Source organism: Gopherus flavomarginatus, chromosome 1 (assembly GCF_025201925.1).
Source record: "Gopherus flavomarginatus isolate rGopFla2 chromosome 1, rGopFla2.mat.asm, whole genome shotgun sequence".
Taxonomy (NCBI): domain Eukaryota; kingdom Metazoa; phylum Chordata; order Testudines; family Testudinidae; genus Gopherus; species Gopherus flavomarginatus.
This window is the reverse complement of record NC_066617.1, coordinates 271,695,375-271,719,821: the sequence shown is the minus strand read 5'-3', so window position 1 is coordinate 271,719,821 and position 24,447 is coordinate 271,695,375. Positions and strand designations below refer to the sequence as shown.

Genomic DNA, 24,447 nt, shown 5'->3' with positions numbered 1-24,447 from the left:
CTCCTCTATTCCTGTGTTTACAATTATGTTATAGATTCAACAAACTTACGCATCCGATTCTTCAGAGCTGGAGTCATCATGGCTCTGTTCAGACTTCCACCTCTTGTGCCTATCAATGAGTTCTGCCAGGAAGGATGTTTTCTTTGCATTTCGTATTATGAATTTGTGTTTCAAGAGCTCCTTTGCTGTTGGTCTCTTAAAAATAAAAATTAATTGTAAGCTACAGTCTAACTTTTTTTCTCTATATTTGAAACAGTTGAGATGACTCACATATCGTGATTTGAAAAACGAAAGAGGAAAACTCATGACAAATAATATAATCAGAAACTTTGATGGCTTAATACTAAACACAGAAACGTAGAGTGGAAGGGACCTAAAGAGGTTATCTAGTCCAGACCAGCACCAAGCATACCTACAACCATTCGTGACATGAGTTTGTCTAATCTGTTCTTCAAAACATCTAATGACAGGGTTGAAGGTTATTTCAGTGCTTAACTATTCTTAAAGTTAGAAAGTTTTTCCTAATATCTAACCTATACCTCCTTTACAAGCTAATTACTTCTTGTCCTACCTTCACAACAACTGATCACCAGCAGCACAAGTAGGCTGGCATTCTGTGCCAGCAAGCTATTTATAGCTGGTATGGTGTACCGGAAAGACACAACAGCAGCCCAGCCGGAGGAAAGGGCTGGGGGTTCTGCTCCTTTCCCTGCTGGGAGGGGCAGAGGGGAAAGGAGCAGAATGCCAGCAGCTCCTCCAGCTGCTGCCCCTACCTCTGGCCTTGCCCTCCACCCGCCCCCCACCAGCCCTGTCTCCAGAGTTCTGCTCCTTTCCCTGCTGCCCCTCCCATCCACATATCTGATGCTGTTTCCCAGACTTCATCTGTGAGTGCGTCACTCTGGCTCAGTAAAGCCGCCAGAGGAGCTGGGGGCTGGGAGTTTTGCTCCTTTCCCCGCTGGCAGGAGCAGCAGCGAGTTGATACACTCACAGATGAAGTCTGGGAAACAGCATCAGATATGTGGATGTCAACCTATGACCCAGTAGCACCAGACACATCTGCATCATCACAGTCAAGTTTGCTTTTATCCTGAACACTAGCAATCACATTGACAGAAATCTGTCCTTGAGAAGGCTAGGTTCTCTCTGAATCAGAGTCAATTAGGACTTCTATGAACATCATCATCTGTGATGGGATAAGACAATCTTTCATAGTTCATGAGAAGACTCTGCTGCTAGACTATGTAGAGGGAATATTCTAGACTTGCTGCAAACTTCTCCTGGGTTCTGTCACATATCAGTCAAATCTCCAGGCAGGGTAAATACATAAGAAGGGTGTCTTCTGCCTTAGTTGGGGTTGATATACATAAGGTTTCTTTTAGGAGTTGGTTTATAAATTCCCAGGGACTTTAAGGTAACCCTTGAGGGAAAAGTGCACTTCATCTGTTCTCTGGCTGAAGAGGACAATTCCGTCAAAAGGCAAGTCCTCTGTCATGACCAGTATGCCATGTGATAATCTCAATGCCCACAGCCAAGAGACTCATACTAATGGCCTTTGCCATCAAAGCATCAGCCATACAGGAGCCAGAGTCATCAGCACCAAACTATTGCGGCCAAGGTAATCTATGCCAGGACTGTTGACGTGGAGACTGTTGGTCCAGCTGGGGACTTTGCCAATGTTGAGATGGCCAGAATCTACATTGTTGGTGCCGACTCTGCCAGTGCTTTTTTCACCATTCCACTGTTTGATCCCAGAGTGTGATGAGTGCTCAAGGGAGTGCTGGCTGATGCTAGTTGATGCTGATTCTAACAGTCACTTCTGGATCCGAAGTGACCCGTATGAACTGCTCAAATAAATGCATCTTGTGCATAGCATCTCTGGACTTACCGTGCACGTCCTGGAGGAGAAGGACTTGCATACAAAGATCTGGCTTAACCAAGATGTGACTCTCTCCTAGGCAGAAAAGGCATTGACTGTGTCATCCTTAACAGAGATCAGCCCATTGCAGGACATGCAGAGTTTGAACTCAGAGTTTGGACTCCACTACAAGGTGTGCTGGTTGGTGTGAAGCACCAAACCCGGCTGAACGTGGAGGTGGGAAGGAGAGTTGTGGATCAAATACTTTTCTTCTTCTTCAAATAGGTTGAAAAATCCTGGATTAAAGGTCTCTGAAAACTAATTGGTCAGTCACTTGCTGGGTTCCATCTCACTGCCACAGAGCGTTAAGAGGGAACTGGGAAGAACCATGGCCATTTCCCTGTTTATGTCCTCTATACAGACAACAACATCATCTGACTGACACGTCTATACTGACATATTCAAAGAAGAACACTCATTCTCATCCAGTGAAAGTGGGGTAATGTCTCTAGGGCTCGGAGATGCCTCAAAGAAAGTGTTGGGGTAAGTTAAAGATGAAGAATGAAGAAACAAGATAATAGGTGTTAACAGAACTACTGGGTCAACAGGGAACCACACAGCTTTGCACTATGAGAATTCAAGAAACATCAGAGTTAATACTGTCTCTGAGAAAGAAAACTCACAGAGGCTGTTAAAACACCTGTATCACAAAGACACTAAGCAGTCATCTTTAACATATTCTAGAAGAATCAGAGTACAAGCTGCCTGGGGGCTTGAAGAAACAATATGAACACAAAGCAAAGGGGCTTCAGGGGAAAAAACAAGCAACCCAAGGAATCACTATGGAATACTGGAGAACCTACCAGGAAGAAGGCAAAGTAACTAAACAGGATACACAGTACTGCCCTAAACAAAGCCAAAGCCCAAAGGACTGGCAAAGAGCTGACGCCAGCCAAGATATCAGTTTTGACTGAAAGCTCCTTTGCTGAGTCACTGCCTATTGGTCTGTTTTTGTGAGTTACGGTAATTCCCCCCTTGTCACACTGGACACACAGATGTACGTGCTGGAAAATAGGCAAAATGGCATATTCAGAGTAAAATCTTTACATTTCCAATACCTTCACTACAATCTAAATAAAGATAACAGGTCCACACATGACCCTTATTATGCCTGCCACTAACTGGATAATTCAGCTGTCAAACAGATAAATAATTTTTCCTTGACTATTTTCATGTAAGCAGTTTGTTCACAGGCTTGTTTCTACCACAAATGCAAGATCCTTGTTAGACTTAATACAAGAGTTTAAATATGAGAAAAGATTCCATTACAAAAGAGATAAAACCAGACAGCACTGGGTAAGCAATAAGTTTCATTTTAATTAAAATGGTCAAACATTTTACTTGGTCTGAGTTTTCACAAAATTGTACTGAAAATAGTATTCCGATTTTCAAACTACTGCATCTGCTCCTATATGGTCTCATCAATTTTTAGCAAAAATTAAATAGAATTTTCAGTATATCAACTTTAATAATCATTAACTTTGCCATTAATATTTTAGATTTTTTTCTTTCAGAATTTTCTTTTGATTTAGTTACGTATCTACTCTACACTAGTTTGAACTTTGGTTATTAACTTCTTGATACTTTCCTTTCCTGAATCTTACATTTACAAAAAGATGTTTTCCTTTCTGAAATCATTTCAAGAACTTTATAATAATTCGCATTAGATCTGGGAAAAGGAGCATCTGAAGATTCCCTCTCTCTCTCTCTCTCTCTCACACACACACACTACAGACTCTACCATTCCAAATCCAAAATTTGAGCTGATACATAGTGTCAGAATATTTTAGCAGAGCTAAAATTAGGGAAAAAAATCAAACCAAAGGCAGGTAAACTGGTAAACAAGGAACGAAACCATTGCTGACTGACAAATAAAACGTTTACATTAAAAAAAAAAAAAACACCTCCTACTTTTCTGCTAAGATTTAACTAAATCAGATTTTCTCCAATATAATGTGCTCTGCACTGAGAGTCGACTATTCTGAACTTAAAAATAACATTCACATACAGTCCCAAATTTGAAAGTGAGCATACATATGTAAAAAAAATTTTGGCCAGTATTTTCCTAAATCATTTTACAATGACAACCATTTAAACAAATATTTTCTTAACACTAAACTTCTGCTTTGTCCTACAGAGACCATTAGGAGGACAAGTTAGTGACTCCACTGTTAAAGATAAACACAGGTACTCTGCAGTACAAATTTGGTCAGGGGGCTCCCTAGACAAACACCCCTTTCTCCACACACAAATTACCTGCTTTTAATTAAAGTGCTCTGAACCACACATGCAAAGCTAGGTAGGCCTAGAAATTGCTTTGCAAATAGAAAGACTTGAGCATACTGGTGCAAATGTGGGGTCACCTGATCAAGGGATTTAAGAGATACAACTCCTTCAAACACACAATGGACTTGAATGTTACATGGTTCTATGCTATGCAGTGCTGCTGAGTGCAAGAACTCAAATGCAAAATGTGATGCGTTGTCATCCCCAGGGTGCAGTCTGGGAGCCATTGGAACCACTGTGCCCCATAATAAATCAGTTGGATTGGCCTCTTTTACACCGCTCTGCTGGTGACTCAGCCAGCCTCTCCAAGCTCTGTTATCACCCAACGCAATAGCCGGTGGCACCACACCCGCAAGGGAGTTACCACAGTGCTTTACCTAAGCCACTTATGAAAAAACAGGAGACACTAGCCAATTTCCCAGCTCCCCAGTCTTGCACCCCTACTCGAGTATAAGCCCAGAATTATACCATCTTGCACTGCACAGGGATCTATACAGCGCAAGCTCATTAACATAATTCGCTCCCGCCCCGCTCCGATGTGGGGAAGATATGCAACAAGCCTGCGTTAACCAAGCTGAGAATTTTCCCAAACATTTCACTCAAAACACTGGTTAAGATAAAACATAAAACAAGTTTATTAACTACAGAAAGATAGATATTAAGTGATTATAAGTGATAGATTACCTAGAAAATAAACAGAACACAGGCTAAGTCTAATATATTAGAGAGATGGGGTTTGAATTAGCAATATCTCACCCTGACTGATGATACAAGCAGGTATGCAGATTCTTAAGGCACAACCTGCATCTGCCTTGCAGCTTAGGTTCCCCTCCCCCATTCCAAGTCCTTTGTCTTCCACAGCTTCTTTCAGGTGTTGAGTTGTCGGGCAGTGAAGAAAAATCATGACGTCACTCTCCATCTTATACAGTTTCTCTGTATGGCGGGAACCCTTTGTTCTGAGCTAAATTCCCAGCCCAGTTTGAGGAAAAATACAGGTACCAAAATGGAGATTAGTATCATGTGATCTGGTCACATGCCCTCGCGTGTTCCTGATAAGTCAGAGCAACCATTATCCACAGATTGTCTGCAGCATTGCCAGGAAGGCTCACCAGGTGGGGGATAAGCTTCTCCTAAGGCCCGTTGTTTCCCTTAATGGCCCATTACCTTAAATAGGCCCTTCACAATCAGTTGTCTAGACTGGAAGCATCTTGCCTGGTGGCTGTCATCCAGTTGTAACCACATTTGAAATACAGATACATAGTCACTATTCATAACTTAAGATATAAAAAATGATACGTGCACACAAGTAGGATAATTATATTCAGCAAATCATAACTTTTTCACAGATAACTCACGTGAAATATTTTATACAAGATTCATCATAATTATGTCATAATCATATAATAAATGATATCACTATTGATGAATATGAGGTGCACGGTCACACAGACAACACTGAGAGGTTGAGCACCATGCCAGTGTCAAGTCAGTTTTACCAAGTATTCTAAAATTGAGACAATCAGATCTGTTTGAAATATGGCATGCCAATATTTGTGTGTATTTGGGGGCTGGGGGTGTTTTGTTTAGTAATCCTAACCTTGTTTTAATGTGTATATAATGGGACCTCTGCATTCTAAATTTTGGGAATTAAGCTCTCACGTTTTCAGAGGACATAAACAGCACCGGGCAGAACTGAACACCTATAAAGTCTTCTGTGTGCAAGTTTTACTCTAGTTGCAAGCCAATTTATATTGCACACAAATTATTGTAATGTCACACAATCAGTCTAAATGAATATTTAGTGTGCAGCAAGATGAGGTGTAAAGCTACAGCATATTAGCATGCAAGACACTAATTGTTCATGTGGACCCTCCTGTGCACATGAAAACTTCCCTAGTATGTTCTAATTTACTCCCATTTGCTGTACGGTAACAAGGTCCATATGGACAGTTAGTGTGTGGCACATTAATGCACTGTCAATATATACTCAAGCCTGAACATATTAAAAAAACACTCAAAGCATTGCAGGGAACAGAGATCGCGGCAATTTTGTGTTCAGGTGATATCACCAACTAGCACATGAGAAAAAGAACTAAGAGCTTGCCACGTAAGTTTTTCAGTTCACTTTTAAAGAAACAGCACTCTAGTGCGTAGTAAAACATATTATTAAAAAAATGTTAGAAGTACTGTACTTTGAGGCTGTCAATTTAATTTATCTAAAAGTTTTCTTCATGCTGAAAGTCCTTTTTAGTATACCTGGACCAAAAAGGAAAAAAAAATCTCTACATAACGGCTATATTCCCAATTTAGGCCTTTTTGGAGGAATTCATATACATTTTAAACTACAAAATCTTCATTGCTTTAGCTAGCAGTCAGTTATCACTATGAAATGTAATTCAGCTTTAAATAAAAATGAATTTCCTTTTAAATCTTGTCCTGACTCCCCATGCAGTAGATTTCTATTCTAAAATCTCTTGGTGTAAAAAGCTCCTTACAAGAAATTCATGCAAAACACTTAAATGCTTTACTACATGTTGATATTTGTATGAAAAACAGAATATATTTGTAAAACTCACGAAGCTTGGCTCCTTGTTCAAGCAGGCCTCAACAAATTCTTTGAGGGGTTTACTGTAGTTTCCGTCCAGTGTCGGTGGATTGTTCTTTGGGATGAGGAATAAAACCTTCATCGGATGCAATGCTGAATGCGGTGGCTTTCCTTTTGCAAGTTCTATGGCTGTTATGCCTAATGACCAGATATCTGCCTGTAATACAAACAATATTTATAGATATGGGGTGGAGGGCGGAGAAAGAGGAATGAGGAAGAAACAAACAGCTTATTTTACAACTTTCTTTCAAATTACTGCTTTCAAGAGCATGATTTATTTTTATCAAGAACCACTGGCTACCTTGTACCCTCTTCCCCTATTCTGTGTCTCCTAGAAAAATGTAGTAGTTTGAACAAAATACAGAATTAACTCATCTTATGCTTCATTTCCTGAATGAAAATACTATCTTGTTAAAAATGACTGGAGTTTGAACCTCTTCTCTGCAGGGCTTCTGCTCTTCATATAAAATATACCTATTAGTCTCTTTTATTCAACAACCTACTGTATTCCAATGGAATTTTTACGTATGAGACACAATAATTGAATAAACTTTCTAGAGAAGGCCAAGACTACTTTCACACGGGTCAATCTGATTTTTGGAACAGTACCCTTAAGGAAGCAATATACATATGTTATTTGCACCTGATTGACTAAGTATCACAGTTGATTTGCATTTTATGTTGTAATTAATAAAACATCACTTTACAGTCATCATGTTTATTTAATTAAAACTCCTATCCAAACCTGAGGCCATATACAAGGATTTAAAACAGCAAAAATAGAAAGCTGCAATACAATATAGCCCATGTAATAACGTTAAAAGTTATAACCTGATATGTCCACAATCATCGGCACATAAACCCATAACATAACCACACAAAAATCCCCCAAAATATATCCCAAATCCCTCCCACCACTTCCTGGAAAATCCTGAAAGAACAAATATGCCTTGAAGCATCTTCTGAAGATTAACAGATCCAGGCCTTGAGAGAGCAAAGAGAAGAAGGAGAACAGAGATCCATAGCTGAGGATTCCTTATGGTAGACAAGCTGCCAGGAACACCTCCATCCCCTCTTAAATCAGAGGACTCTATGCTCAAATGTCTCGGCTGACAACACAGCTTCACCCAGAGAAGCAATATTTCTGATTGCAAGAGCCCAAAATATGTAGGGCTTTGTAGGTCAAAATGCTATAAATTCCATTCAGAAACTAATCTGAAGACCATGCAAGTCTCCGAGCACAAGAATAATATGCTCTCCACATGCAGCAAACTTAATATGCAGCTTTCTTAAGTTTCAGATAGACCTTAAAGTGCGGTCATGGTATGAAAAGTGACCAACTATAAAAAGGAACTGTAGGCTTCCATACTGTGGGGGACTGACCTCAATATTGATGCAAAAATATATTAATAAATTATAGATAGAACGTAAGTGAGGCAGTATCTTTTATTGGACCATCTTCTAGTGGTGAGAGAGACAAGATTTGAGCTTACCCAGAGCTCTTCTTCAGAGAGACATCTCACCAACCTTGTCTCTCTAATCTCTCTTAATAACACAGCTACAAAAAACACTGCATCCAGAAGCGGATATGAGTCAACAGTGTGCCCTTGTTGCCAAGAAGGCTAAAGGCATTTTGGGCTGTATAAGTAGGGGCATTGCCTACAGATCAAGGGATGTGATTATTCCCCTCTTTCGACATTGGTGAGGCCTCATCTGGAGTACTGTGTCCAGTTTTGGGCCCCACACTACAAGAAGGATGTGGAAAATTGGAAAGAGTCCAGTTGAGGGCAACAAAAATGATTAGGGGTCTGGAGCACATGACTTATGAGGAGAGGCTGAGGGAACTGGGATTGTTTAGTCTGCAGAAGAGAAGAATGAGGGGGGATTTGATAGCTGCTTTCAGCTACCTGAAAGGGGGTTCCAAAGAGGATGGAGCTAGACTGTTCTCAGTGGTACCTGATGACAGAACAAGAAGTAATGGTCTCAAGTTGCAGTGGGGGAGATTTAGGTTGGATATTAGGAAAAACTTTTTCACTCAGAGAGTGGTGAAGCACTGGAATGAGTTACCTAGGGAGGTGGTGGAATCTCCTTCCTTAGGTTTTTAAGGTCAGGCTTGACAAAGCCCTGGCTGGGATGATTTAGTTGGGAATTGGTCCTGCTTTGAGCAGGGGGTTGGACTAGATGACCTCCTGAGGTCTGTTCCAACCCTGATATTCTATGATTCTATCCATTAATAAATCAAACTTGCTGGGACTTTACCAAATAGTAAAATATAGCCAAGATGCTTGAAAACATAACAATATAACAATATCTGTGTATGTATGTTGTTAATGGTTGTTAATGTAGTTGTTAATGGTTCCCAATTCTGCTGGAAAGGTATAACAAGTGGGGTTGCGTAAGGATCTGTTTTGGGACCGGCTCTGTTCAATATCTTCATCAATGACTTAGATGTTGGCATAGAAAGTACACTTAAGTTTGCAGATACCACCAAACTGGGAGGGATTGCAACTGCTTTGGAGGACAGGGTCATAATTCAAAATGATCTGGACAAATTGGAGAAATGGTCTGTGGTAAACTGGATGAAGTTTAATAAAGACAAATGCAAAGTGCTCCACTTAGGAAGGAACAATCAGTTTCAAGCATACAGAATGGGAAGAGACTGTCTAGGAAGGAGTACAGCAGAAAGGGATCTAGGGGTTATAGTGGACCACAAGCTAAATATGAGTCAACAGTGTGATGCTGTTGCAAAAAAAGCAAATGTGATTCTGCGGTGCATTAACAGGTGTGTTGTGAGCAAGACACGAGAAGTCATTCTTCCGCTCTACTCTGCGCTGGTTAGGCCTCAACTGGAGTATTGTGTCCAGTTCCGGGCACCGCATTTCAACAAAGATGTGGAGAAACTGAGAGGGTCCAGAGAAGAGCAACAAGAATGATTAAAGATCTTGAGAACATGACCTACGAAGGAAGGCTAAAAGAATTGGGTTTGCTTAGTCTGGAAAAGAGAAGACTGAGAGGGGACATGATAGCAGTTTTCAGGTATCTAAAAGGGTGTCATCAGGATGAGGGAGAAAACTTGTTCACCTTAGCCTCTAAGGAGAGAACAAGAAGCAATGGGCTTAAACTGCAGCAAGAGAGATTTAGGTTGGACATTAGGAAAAAGTTCCTAACTGTCAGGGTAGTTAAACACTGGAATAAATTGCCTAGCGAGGTTGTGGAATCTCCATTTCTGGAGTTATTTAAGAGAAGGTTAGATAAATGTCTATCTGGGATGGTCTAGACAGTATTTGGTCCTGCCATGACGGCAGGGGACTGGACTCGATGACCCCTCGAGGTCCCTTCCAGTCTAAGAGTCTATGAATCTATGTTATAAAATGTTCAAGCTGACCAAAAGAATTGCAGGAGCTTCTGCTTTCTGTCACCTCAGAGACCACCAAATGTCAGAAAAATAGCCCTCCTCAGCCATAAAACCAAGCTTATAGCCCTAAAAGTGACTTATCTAGACCAGGACACCTCCCCTCTTATATAAAAATACCAATTTGGTAGAAATGTAATCCTTATCTCAAGCAAACAAATCATGTAAAACATTCATTATTTAGGAAAACATCTGATTGTGAAAAAGAATGTAGGACTGTGTTATCAGAGCAAAAAATCAAGATGTAAAGAGGCCTTTTTTTTTTTGCCCTCCCAAGAAAAACTTCTAGGTAAACCTAGGCAAAAAATTCTAGAAATGTCCTCATTGAAGTGAATTTTATAATTTCTCTAAAAACTTCATTCAAAAAAACTTCTAGGAAAAATGTGGCTAAGCTGGAAATGTGTTAAACCTTTATGTCTTAAATGTTCAAATGGCAAATAGTTTTGAATTACATATTCATGTTTTAAACTAAATGTAAAGTGCCCAATGTAATTTCCTAATATGATTGCTATGTACATGGTAAAAGGCTTTATATACAAACATGGAACCTAACTAAGTATGTGTTTCATTCCTCTCCAGGGAAGATCCATACAGAGGAGGACAATCTACTACTGCTATTAAATACTCTATGAGTTCAAGTGGCAGATATCTGTGTGATGGATCTGAACATAAGAACAGCCACACTGGGTCAGACCAAAGGTCCATCTAGCCCAGCATTTTGTCTTCCGACAGTGGCCAAAGCCAGGTGCCCCAGAAGGAATGAACAGCACAGGTGATCATAAAGTGATCCATCCCGTCACCCATTCCCAGCTTCTGGCAACCTAGAGTGACCAAATGTCCTGATTTTATAAGGACAGTCCTGATTTTTGGGTCTTTCTTACATAGGCTCCTATTACCACCCACCCCCTGTCCCGATTTTTCACACTTGCTGTCTGGTCACCCTAGTGGCAAACAGAGGCTAAGGACACCATCGCTGTCCATCCTGGCTAATAGACATTGATGGGCCTATCCTCTATGAATTTATCTAGTTCTTTTTTGAACCCTGTTTGAAGCACGTCCTCGGGAATGGTGGTCGAAGCATAAAGGGGCATAAAAATGTTTAGCATATGTGACATGTAAATGCCTTCCAACACCAGATACAACAGTGCCATGAAAACATCTGTTCTCACTTTCAGGTGACATTATAAGTAAGAAGCGGGCAGCATTATCTCCTGTAAATGTAAACAAATTTTTTCGTGTTAGTGATTGCCTGAACAAGAAGTAGGACTGAGTGGACTTGTAGGATAAGACGGTTACTCACCTTTGTAACTGTTGTTCTTCAAGATGTGTTGCTCACATCCATTCCAGTTAGGTGTGCGCGCCGCGCGTGCACGTTCGTCGGAAACTTTTTACCCTAGCAACTCCAGTGGGCCGGCAGGTCGCCCCCTGGAGTGGCGCCGCCATGGCGCCCAATATATATCTCTGCCGGCCCACCCGCTCCTCGGTTCCTTCTTGCCGGCTACTCCGACAGTGGGGAAGGAGGGCGGGTGTGGAATGGATGTGAGCAACACATCTCGAAGAACAACAGTTACAAAGGTGAGTAACCGTCTTTTCTTCTTCGAGTGATTGCTCACATCCATTCCAGTTAGGTGAATCCCAAGCCATACCTAGGCGGTGGGGTCGGAGCGAGAAGTCGCGGCATGGAGCACTGCAGATCCGAAGGCCGCATCCTCTCTTGACTGCTGGACCAGGGCGTAGTGGGAAGCAAAGGTGTGGACCGATGACCAGGTCGCTGCCCGACAGATTTCCTGGATGGGCACACGGGCGAGGAAAGCCAGCGACGACGCCTGCGCCCTGGTAGAATGCGCAGTCACACGGCCCGTAGGGACATGGGCCAAGTCATAGCAGGTCCTGATGCAGGACGTTACCCAAGAGGACAACCTCTGGGAGGAGATAGGAAGCCCTTTCATGCGGTCCGCTACTGCCACGAAAAGCTGGGGGGATTTGCGGAAGGGCTTGGTCCTCTCCACGTAGAACGCGAGAGCCCTACGGACATCAAGCGAGTGGAGCTGCTGCTCCCTGCCTGAGGAGTGAGGTTTCGGGAAAAAAACCGGGAGGAATATCTCTTGGTTGACGTGGAAGGCTGAGACCACCTTGGGGAGAAAAGCAGGGTGTGGTCTCAGCTGCACCTTGTCCTTGTGGAAGACCGTATATGGGGGGTCTACCACAAGAGCCCGGAGTTCCGACACCCGTCTAGCTGAGGTGATAGCTACTAGAAAGGCCGTCTTCCAAGAGAGGTAAAGCAGGGAGCAAGTAGCTAACGGCTCAAAGGGGGGCCCCATGAGCCGGGACAACACCAGGTTAAGATCCCAGGTTGAAGCAGGGGGACGGACGTTAGGGTATAAACGTTCCAGCCCCTTAAGGAATCTAGACACCGTCGGGTGAGAAAAAACAGAGCGACCATCCGCACCCGGGTGAAAGGTGGAGATAGCTGCTAGGTGGACTCGCAACGACGATATGGCCAGACTTTGCCCTTTGAGGGACCAAATGTAGTCTAAGATGTCGGCTACCGAAACTCCAATAGGGCGGAGATTTCTCTCCACGCACCAACAGGAGAAGCGCTTCCATTTGGCCAAATATGTCGCTCTTGTGGACGGCTTCCTGCTGCCCAAGAGCACCTCCCTCACCGGCGTGGAACAGCGCAGCTCAGAGCCAGTCAGCCACGCAGGAGCCACGCCGCTAGGTGCAGCGACTGCAGGTCCGGGTGACAGAGGGTCCCGTGCTCCTGGGTAATCAGGTCCGGATGAAGGGGCAGGGGAACTGGGTCGGCTATGGTCAGGTCCAGCAGCATGGAGTACCAGTGCTGTCTGGGCCATGCCGGGGCTACCATGATCACGTGAGCCCTGTCCCTGCGCACCTTCAGAAGGACCCTGTGGACCAAAGGGAATGGGGGAAACGCATAGTACAGGTGGGTCGACCACTGGATGAGGAAGGCATCCGCTATCGACCCGGGCTCCCTGCCCTGAAAGGAGCAGAACGCTTGGCACTTCCTGTTTCCCTTGGACGCGAAGAGGTCCACACGGGGATAACCCCACCTCCGGAAGATGAAGAGGGCGACGTCTGGGCGAAGGGACCACTCGTGGGACAGGAAGGATCTGCTCAATCGATCCGCCAGCGTGTTCCGTACTCCGGGGAGGAAGGAAGCCATGAGGTGAATGGAGTGGGCTACACAAAAGTCCCAGAGTCGTATCGCCTCGTGGCACAGGGAGGAGGATCTGGTGCCGCCCTGCTTGTTGATATAATACATGGTCGTCGTGTTGTCGGTGAACACCGCGACACAGCGACCCTGAAGCTGATGACAGAACGTTTGACAAGCAAGACGGACCGCTCTCAACTCCCGCATGTTGATGTGTAGCCCCACCTCCTCCTGGGACCACAGGCCCTGCGTCCTCAGGGTCCCTAGGTGGGCCCCCCAGCCGAGATCTGAGGCATCCGTTGTTAGGGACACCGAGGGCTGAGGTGGGTGGAAGGGGAGACCCGCACATAACACCGACTGGTCTAGCCACCAGCCGAGGGAATCTAATACCCTCTGGGGGATTGTGATTAACATATCTAGCGGCTGTCTTGTCGGCCTGTAATGACTGATGAGCCACAACTGGAGAGGCCTCATGCGGAGCCGAGCGTAGTCGGTCACAAAAGTACAAGCCGCCATGTGGCCTAACAGGGTTAGACATGTCCTCACTGACGTTAAGGGGTCTGTCCGCAGCCGTTGCACGATCGCCGACAAGGCCTGGAACCGCTGCAATGGCAGCAAGGCCCTGCCTACAGTGGCGTCCAGGACGGCCCCGATGAATTCCACCCTTTGTGTGGGAACCAGGGTGGACTTGTCTGTGTTTACCAAGAGGCCCAGAGTGGCGAACATGTCGGTGATCACGCGGACATGGCTGCAGACTTGTTGTTCCGACGTGCCCCGAATCAACCAATCGTCCAGATACGGAAACACGTGGATACGACTGCGCCGAAGCTGCGCCACCACAACTGCCATGCATTTCGTAAACACCCTCGGGGCCGTGGACAAGCCAAATGGGAGGACTGCAAATTGATAATGAAGAGACCCCACAACGAAGCGAAGGAAACGTCTGTGACGTGGCCAGATGGCAATGTGAAAATACGCGTCCTGCATGTCGAGGGCGGCGTACCAGTCTCCCGGATCCAGGGATGGGATAATGGTCCCCAAGGATACCATGCGGAACTTCAACTTCACCAGGTACTTGTTGAGCTCTCGCAGGTCGAGGATAGGCCTGAGGCCCCCCTTGGCCTTGGGGATCAGGAAGTAGCGGGAATAAAACCCCTTGCCTTTCTCGTTCTCCGGCACCGCCTCTATAGCTCCTTTGCCGAGGAGCGTCTGCACCTCCTGCCGAAGGAATTGCTCGTGAGAGGGGTCCCTGAAGAGGGACGAGGAAGGGGGGCGGGGAGGAGGAAATGAAACAAACTGCAGGCGGTATCCCGACTGCACCGTGCGTAAGACCCAGCGGTCTGATGTTATTAGGGACCACGCTGGGAGGAAAAACGAAAGGCGGTTGGAAAACGGGGGGGAAGGATCCATTGGGGAAACTGTTACTGCGCCCTCGGGCGCACCTTCAAAATGAAGGCTTAGGTCCAGGCGGGGGCTTAGAGGAGCCTTGGTTCTGCCCCCCTTGGTTCCCCGAGTGCCTGCGCCTTCTGTTCCTGCCGCGGCGCCTGTTAAGGTCCTGCCGCTGGCGGAACTGGGAATACGGCCTGCGCTGTTGTTGTTGTTGCTGCGGCCGGAAGGGTCTGCGTTGCGTCACTGGTGTGTGCATCCCGAGTGACCGCATGATAACTCGGTTGTCTTTCAGACTCTTGAGTCTGGGGTCTGTCTTGTCCGAGAATAAGCCTTGGCCTTCGAAAGGAAGGTCCTGTATAGTGTGCTGGAGCTCCGGCGGAAGGCCAGAAACCTGCAGCCAGGAGAGGCGACGCATTGTTACCCCCGACGCGAGGGTACGGGCAGCCGAGTCCGCAGCGTCCAAAGAGGCTTGCAAGGACGTGCGTGCGACCTTCTTGCCTTCCTCCAAGATGGCCGTAAACTCTTGGCGAGCATCTTGTGGCAGCAGCTCCTTGAATTTATCTGCTGCCACCCAGGAGTTGAAGGCGTATCTGCTCAGCAGGGCCTGCTGGTTGGAGACCCTGAGCTGCAGCGCCCCAGCCGAGTACACCTTACGGCCGAGGAGGTCCATCCGCCTGGCCTCCCTGGATTTGGGGGCTGGAGCCTCCTGGCCGTGACGCTCTTTATCGTTTACCGATTGGACCACCAGGGAACACGGAGTCGGGTGCACGTGGAGGTACTCGTAGCCCTTAGAAGGAGCCATGTACTTCCTCTCGACGCCCTTCGCAGTGGGAGGAATGGAGGCCGGAGACTGCCAGATGGTGTTGGCGTTGGCCTGGATGGTTCGTACGAACGGCAGGGCGACTCTGGTGGGAGCGTCTGCCGAGAGGATGGTCACAATTGGATCCTCTATCTCCGAGACCTCCTCGGCTTGCAGACTCAGATTTTGAGCTACTCGCCTGAGGAGGTCCTGGTGCGCCCTGAGGTCCAGCGGGGGGGGGGCTGTTGGAGGAGGTCCCAGCCACCGCTTCATCCGGGGAGGAGAATGAGGAGACCCCCGGCAAAAGAGTGTCTAACGGCGGGTCTCCTTCGGCCCTCGCCTCTACCTCAGGAGCCAAAGCGGAGTCTTGATGCTTGGACCCTTCCTCCCCATCCGGGGAGGGAGGGGGGCGAGACAACGAGGCTTCAGGTGCCCTGCGCTCCGCAGTCGCCGGCCTAGCAGGGAGCTGTTGGGGGCCCTGGGCCTGATGATATGCCCAGGGTGTCCAGAATCCCCATTGTTGCGGGCCTTGGTCCTGCTGTGGCGGATCGCTGAACAGCGCCGCCTGCCGGTCGGTGCCCAGCGCATACCCACTGTCCGTTAGCGAAGATACGGACGGCTGTCTAGAGGGCCATGGCGGGGCGGACCCTGGATGGTAAGGGTCTGCGCGGGCCGGCACGGACGATTGTCTCGGTGCCGGGACCGGGACCGGGTTCTGTCACGGTGCCGGGATCTGGACCGGTACCGGGCGCCGCTTCGGTGCCGGGATCGGGACCTGCCACCAGCTCGGTGCCGGGAGGTCGACCAGGACCGGGACCTGCCACCAGCTCGGTGCCGGGAGGTCGACCGGTGCGGCGAATGATGTCTGGATCGGCTCCTGGAATCGCGGTGCCGGTATCGGCGGCTGGAGACCGACCGCGATCGTCTTGATGTCGACCGGCGCCGCGAGTGCGACCGGTACCGCTGAGGGGAGCGGTGCCGGGACTGCGAGCGGCGGCGGGATCTGGAGCGACCGTGGCGTCGGGACCTGGATCGAGAACGTGAGTCCCGAGACGGTGCCGACATCATAGGCTTGCCTCTGGACACGACCCGCACCGGAGGTACCGGGGGTGGCAGCTGAGTGGGCTCAGTCATGGCTATGAGGTCCCGTGCCGAGGCGAAGGTCTCTGGTGTGGATGGCACCACTATCTCAACCCCAGATGTCATGGGGGAGCTTGGCGGCACCGGACTCGACGGACCCGCCGGGCCCGGAGTCGACGGTGCCGGCGGCGCCGCGGCCGATGTTGTGGCCGGGCGCTCCAGTCGGGTCTGCCTGGCCGGAGTAATAGACTTCGACGGCCTAGGCTCTGTCCCCGGTGCCGGAGAAGGTCGGTGCCGGGGAGTCTTCTCGGTGCCGGTGCGATCCGGTGCCGGCGCCGAGATCACGGCCTGCGAAGCCACCGGGTCAAGTGCCGCCTCCATAAGGAGAGTCCGGAGCCTTTGATCCCTCTCCTTCTTTGTCCTTGGCTTAAAAGCCTTGCAGATGCGGCACTTGTCGGATCTGTGCGATTCCCCCAGGCACTTCAGGCACGCGTCGTGGGGATCGCTGGTAGGCATGGGCTTCTTGCAGGCCGCACACTGCTTGAAGCCCGGCGAACCAGGCATGAGCCCGGTGCCGGGTGCCGGGAAGGGCTAAGCCCCCGGCGAAGAACTATATACAAACTACTTAACTACTACTATCTACACTTAATCTAATTAACAACTACAATAGTGCTAGAGATAACGATAGAGAACAAGGAGAGCTAGGGACGTGGAGGACAGCTATGCCGCGCTCCACAGTTCCAACGACCGACACGGCGGTAAGAAGGAACTGAGGAGCGGGTGGGCCGGCAGAGATATATATTGGGCGCCATGGCGGCGCCACTCCAGGGGGCGACCTGCCGGCCCACTGGAGTTGCTAGGGTAAAAAGTTTCCGACGAACGTGCACGCGCAGCGCGCACACCTAACTGGAATGGATGTGAGCAATCACTCGAAGAAGAACTAAAGTTTACATTGTTTTATTTTTGAGTACACTTATGTAAAAAAAATTCTACATTTGTAAACTGCACTTTCGTGATAAAGAGATTGCACTACAGTCCTTGTATGAAGTGAATTGAAAAAAACTATTTTGTTACTGTTTTTTTGCAGTGCTAATATTTGTAATAAAAAATAATATAAAGTGAGTACTGTACACTTTGTATTCTGTGTTGTAACTGACATTCATATATTTGAAAATGTAGAAAACACTCAAAAATATTTAAATAAATGGTATTCTTTTATTGTTTAGCAGTGCGATTAAAACTACGAATAATCAAGGTTCTTTTTATCCTGTAATTAATTTTTTAATCATATGACAGCGCTAATTTGTTTTCATGTGGATTATGAGGTACATGAGGCAAATAATTAAGTACGAGCACTGGGCATCGACTTTTAAGACACAGGGTACGTCTACACTACGGGATTATTCCAATTTTACATAAACCGATTTTGTAAAACAGATTGTATAAAGTCGAGTGCACGCGGCCACACTAGGCACGTTAATTCAGTGGTGTGCGTCCATGGTCCGAGGCTAGCGTCGATTTCTGGACCGTTGCACTGTGGGTAGTTATCCCGTAGCGATCCCATAGTTCCTGCAGTCTCCCCCACCCCTTGGAATTCTGGGTTGAGATCCCAGTGCCTGATGGGGCAAAAATCATTGTCGCAGGTGGTTCTGGGTACAGCCTCACCCCTCCCTCCATGAAAGCAGCAAACAATCATTTCGCGCCTTTTTTCCTGGGTGAACTGTGCAGACGTCATAGCACAGCAAGCATGGACCCTTAACAGATCAATACCGCAATCGTGGACGTTGTAAACACCTCGCACATTCTCGTGCAGTCTATGCAGAACCGGGACCTGCAAAGCCAGGTGAGGAGGAGGCGGCGGCTACGGCAGAACGGCGACGAGAGTGATGAGGACAAGGACACAGAATTCTCTCAAACCGCGGGCCCCTGCGCTTTGGAGATCCTGCTGGTAATGGGGCAGGTTCTAGCTATTGAACGCCGATTTTGGGCCCAGGAAACAAGCACAGACTGGTGGGACCACATAGTGTTGCAGTTGTGGGACGATTCCCAGTGGCTGCGAAACTTTCGCATGCGTAAGGGCACTTTCATGGAACTTTGTGACTTGCTTTCCCCTGCCCTGAAGCGCCAGAATACCAAGATGAGAGCAGCCCTCACAGTTGAGAAGCGAGTGGCAATAGCCCTCTGGAAGCTTGCAACGCCAGACAGCTACCTGTCAGTCAGGACTCAATTTGGAGTGGGAAAATCTACTGTGGGGGCTGCTGTGATGCAAGTAGCCAAAGCAATCATTAAGCTGCTGCTACGAAAGGTTGTGACTCTGGGAAACGTGCAGATCATAGTGGATGGCTTTGCTGCAATGGGATTCCCTAACTGTGGGGGGCGATAGATGGAACCCATATCCCTATCTTGGCACCGGAGCACCAGGGCACCCACTACATAAACCGCAAGGGGTACTTTTCCATGGTGCTGCAAGCACTGGTGGATCACAAGGGACGTTTCACCAACATCCACATGGGATGGCCAGGAAGGGTTCATGACGCTCGCGTCTTCAGGAACACTACTCTGTTTAAACGGTTGCAGCAAAGGAATTACTTCCCAGACCAGAAAATAACAGTTGGGGATGTTGAAATGCCTGTAGTTATCCTTGGGGACCCAGCCTACCCCTTGATGCCATGGCTCATGAAGCCATACACAGGCAGCCTGGACAGTAGTTAGGAGCTGCTCAACTACAGGCTGAGCAAGTGCAGAATGGTGGTAGAATGTGCATTTGGCCGTTTAAAGGCGCGCTGGTGCACATTACTGACTCGCTCAGACCTCAGCCAAACCAATGTCCCCATTGTTATTGCTGCTTGCTGTGTGCTCCACAATCTGTGAGAGAGTAAGGGGGAGACCTTTATGGTGGGGTGGGAGGCTGAGGCAAATCACCTGGCTGCTGATTACGCACAGCCAGACACCAGGGCGATTAAAAGAGCACACCAGGAAGCAGTGCGCATCAGAGAAGCTTTGAAAACGAGTTTCATCACGGGCCAGGGAACGGTGTGACTGTTGTGTTTGTTTCCCCTTGATGAACCCCCCCCCCTTGATTAACTCATTCCCTGTAAGCAACCCGCCCTCCCCCTTCGATTACAGAGTGCTTAAGGAAATAAAGTCACTATCGTTTAAAAATCATGTATTCTTTATTAAAAAATCATTATAAAAAGAGGGAGAGAACTGACAAGGTATCCCGGGTGTGGTTTGGGAGGAGGATAGGAGGGAAGGAAAAGGTTACTAAAAACATTTCAATGTAATGACAGCCTTTTGGTTGGGCTATCCACAGGGGTGGAGTGGGCGGGCACGAAGCCTTACCCCACGCGTTCTTACACGTCTGGGTGAGGAAGATATGGAACATGGCAAGTGGTGAGGGTGGTTACACAGGGGCTGCAGCGGCACTCTGTGACCCCGCTGCTCTTCCTGAAGCTTCACCAGATGTCGGAGGACATCAGTTTGATCACGCAGCAGCCCATGCGTTGCATCCCTCCACCGCTGATCTTCCTGCCTACACCTCTGATCTTCCTGCCGCCACCTCTCATCTCAAGAGTCCCTACTGTCTTCACGTTCACTGGCATCTTTCCTGTAACTTGATACCACGTCCTTCCACTCATTCAGATGAGCTCTTTCATTGCGGGTCACTTCCATGATTTCTGAGAACATTTCGTCTCGCGTCTTCTTTTTCCTCCGCCTTATCTGAGATAGCCTTCGGGATGGAGTAGGGAGACTTGAAAAATGTGCAGCTGCATGAGGGAGGGAAAAAAGGGAGAGAAGTATTTTAAAAGATACATTTTACAGAACAATGGTTATACTCTTTCACAGTGAACAACACTATTCACCTTACATAGCACATGTGCTCTCACTACAAGGTCGCATTTTGCATCTTAATATTGAGAGCCTGCGGCTCTGGTGTTACAGTTCTCACAGACGCAGGCCCGGGCATCAGAATTCAGCTTGCATGAGGCCATGGTAAGCCATTGTCTTTTCGCTTCTGCAGCCTTCATATACACAGTGCCCTCCTTTCCCAAAAACCAAGCAAATCCGGTTCAGTGATGCTTCTTTCCTGTTAACATGCAGCAGCAGAAGCCACCACCCCCTCCAATTCTGTGGGATGATCGCTTTACCCCTCCCCCCACCACATGGCTGGTATCATGGAAGATCGCTGCTAATCACCCCCCCTTCCCCCACCGCCCTGGCTGGTATCAGGGAAGATACCTGATAGCCAAACGTGAAAAAGCTCAGCGCTATTTCCCTCCCCTAGCTTGGCTACATGCAACGAAGGATTTCTTTTAAGCAACAGGCAAACAGCCCAGTAGGAATGGCCATCTCTGTCCCCTTACTTAAATTCCTGAATTTCAACCACGTTACCATGAACGATATCACTCTCCTGAGGATAACACAGCGAGATGAAGAACGGATGTTTCTTGAATGCCAGCAATCACTGGGATCATATGCAGCTAGGCTTTGTCATGCAATGATACCCGATTACTTGCTACATGCATGACGTGGTAAAGTGTCCTACCATGGTGGACGGAACAAGGCTGCCTTGCCCAGAAACCTTCTGCAAAGGCTTTTGGAGTACCTCCAGGAGCGCTTCATGGAGATGTACCTGGAGGATTTCCGCTCCATCCCCAGACATGTTAAACTTTTCCAGTAACTTTACTGGTCGCGAATGCATCCCAAGCCCTCCTGGCAAATCAATCATTAAAAAACGCTTGCTTTTAAACCATGCTTTATATTTACAAAGGTACACTCACCAGAGGTCAGTTCCATGGCTTCACTGTCTGGGCTAGTGGCTTGGGAGGACTGGGAGGGTAATTCCATCTGGGTCACAAAAAGCTCCTGGCTGTTGGGGCTAATGGAGTGCTGTGTGCACTCTGCAAGGTCTTCCTCCTCTTCCTTCTCCTCCTCTTCCCCCTCCACAGAATCCTCAGCCATGGTTGAGATTACAACCCCCACCTCGGAATCCACGGACAGGGGTGGGGTAGTGGTGGCGCAGCCCCCTAGAACTGCATGCAGCTCAGCGTAGAAGCGGCATGTTTTCGGCCCTGACCTGGACCTTTCATTTGCTTCTTTGGTTTTCTGGTAGGCTTGTCTGAGCTCCTTAACTTTCACTCTGCACTGCACTGAGTCCCTGGTATGGCCTTTTTCCATCATAGCCTTGGAAATTTTTTCAAATATTTTTTTCATTTCGTCTTTTGGAACGGAGTTCTGTTAGCACTGAATCCTCTCCCCATATAGCGATCAGATCCAGTACCTCCCGTGCAGTCCATGCTGGAGCTCTTTTTCGATTCTCAGGAGACTGCATTGCTACCTGTGCTGATGAGCTCTGCGTGGTCACCTGTGCTGATCAGAGCTCCACGCTGGCCAAACAGGAAATGAAATTCAAAAGTTTGCGGGGCTTTTCCTGTCTACCTGACCAGTGCATCCGAGCTCAGGTTGCTGTCCAGCGCGGTCACAGTGGTGCACTGTGGGATAGCTCCCAGAGGCCAATACCGTCGATTTGCGGCCACACTAACCCTAATCCGATATGGTAATACCAATTTTAGCACTACTCCTCTCGTCGGAGAGAAGTACAGAAACCGATTTAAAGAGCCCTTTATATCGATATAAAGGGCCTCGTAATGTGGATGGGTGCGGCGTTAAATCGGTTTAACACAGCTAAAATCGGTTTAAACGCATAGTGTAGACCAGGCCACACAATTATTATCCACATACACAATTATAGATTTATTTGCAAATGGATTAATGGCATAATGTCTTCTTGTTATTTTTAAATATATATTTTGTGGCTGCACAGTGCATTTATATTTAATTTTTTAAGCAGGTTTTTAATTTTATTGTTTTTTATTTTGAGGCCTTTTTTGTTACCCACGCCCTGTGGTTCATGGGCTTTATTACTATCTGGTTAACGTTAAGACCCAAATCCAAAATGCGGGAAACTCATTTTATTTTTGCTTTTGACATAAGCAAGACAAATACAGTGATTTTCCCAGATTTTTTTTAATAGGTAAAATTTACCATTTTTTACCAGGATTGCAAATTTTTTTTTTAATCTGGGTGGAATTTTTTTAAATTATGCTTCTAATTTTTAATGGGAATATTCAACTCATACCTTATATTATGTCCTTTACCATATTAATAATTTATATTTGCATTACCCCAGAGGGCACCAACAGCCTGCAAGAGGCAGAGGTGGTCCTTTTTTTGGAATTGCCACCCTATCCTGTATGGAATTTAGCTGATTTAAGGATACTCTCAGAGGTGTTGATACATTTTTAGGTGTTGCCCCTCTGCATTTATTTTATTTGCACTATTAGGAACCCCTACCCCTGTGCCAATTGCTTTTAATATGTCCCTTTTTGCCTGGTCTTTGTGGGGTCTGGGCACATTATGAAGATTAATTTAATTTTTTTTAGCCCCTATGTAATGACTGGGGACAAACTTTTTGCAGTGGGGTTTGATTGTTGAGCTATTTGCTACAATAACCTTTTTTATAGTGTGGGTTGGATTAATTACTAATTACTCTTTTACATTGCTCTGAACTACATATGCCCCAAGCAAATTGATAATAGATGGTTTTAGAATTTATATTTTTATACCTATTATTTCATGGGGGGGTTGGAAGAGATTTTTGTATTATATTGGGCTGCAAGTTAATAATTATTTTATTAAGGCATTACTTAATTGAACATTTTTTATTATAAATTTTTTCAGAACTTCAAAGTGCAGGGCAAGGGAACTTTCCATTCCCCTTTTGTTGTTACTATTTGCTGTTTTGCCTCCCTCAGACCTTTTCGACCAGTGTTTGGGGTTGAAAGGGATTCTTTCAGCCTAAAATGAACTGGCTTTTCTCCCGGAACTGTCTGCTTCGGGATTTCACTCCACAAGTGAATGCACTTGGGCTTACTACAATTAAATAACAGCCTGTCAGTTCCCACCCAGCAACAACTGAACCCACCTGCACAACCTCCAATTCCTCCCACTAACAAATCTGCTCCCGCACTAGCCTCTTGTGCATACATGATGATGGTGCTGTTGCCACCGAAGTGGTAGGGATTCTTATAGTCACCAGCATAGACCATTTGTAACCCAAAACATGATACTTTGCCAGTTCTTGCTCATTCCCATGCCAATATTTAAGCCTTTTAATTTTAACCCTGTACCATGGTTCTTTCTTAGTACAGCTTCCATACCCCTCTCAGTAGTTGCCAGTTGCAGCACAAATGGCTATCCCACCCAGGGATATGCTAAAGCTGGAGCCTGAACCAAGGCCTGTTTTAACTGGATCATGGCTTCCTGCTGCAGAGGCCCCAGTTTTGTTTTACTCCCCACCCCCTTTTTAATAATTTATGCAGTATGGTTGTCTTTTTTGAAAATTCCTTAATAAAATTTTGGGAGAAATTAATCATTCCAAGAAAGGATTTAAGAGCAGTTACATCTGTGGGAGTCTGGAGTTTCAGAATCAGCCCCCTCTTTGTTGGTCAGGGGAATGCCCCTCTTGTCCCAGAGTTACTCCAAGGTAATTTAATTGTTGGGAGCACAATTGGGCTTTTGGGGGGCTTACATTAAATCCCAAACTTTAAACCTCTTGAACTTTTTGTAACGCCCTGTTTAATACCTCTATTTTTTTTTCTTGGTCTAAGTGCAACCAGGATATTATTTACCTAAGAAATTACACTGTTCTTTTTAGGCATTCCATTCCACATCTTGATTACACAGACATGACAAATAATAGGGGCACTGTTCCAGCCCATGGGGA

General features: G+C 46.6%; 1 protein-coding gene across 3 annotated transcripts in view; it reads right to left on the bottom strand.

Moving 5' to 3' along the window:
- The window catches only part of STK24 (serine/threonine kinase 24), a 127,083-nt gene that overhangs the window by 18,008 nt on the left and 84,628 nt on the right, over positions 1-24,447 (bottom strand). For all 3 annotated transcript variants that reach the window (XM_050949817.1, XM_050949826.1, XM_050949834.1), the window contains 2 exons: positions 6,778-6,963; positions 50-195 (listed from right to left, as the gene is read on the bottom strand). In XM_050949817.1, the coding sequence (XP_050805774.1) occupies positions 50-195; positions 6,778-6,963 (332 nt within the window). The remainder of the gene's footprint in view (positions 1-49; positions 196-6,777; positions 6,964-24,447) is intronic.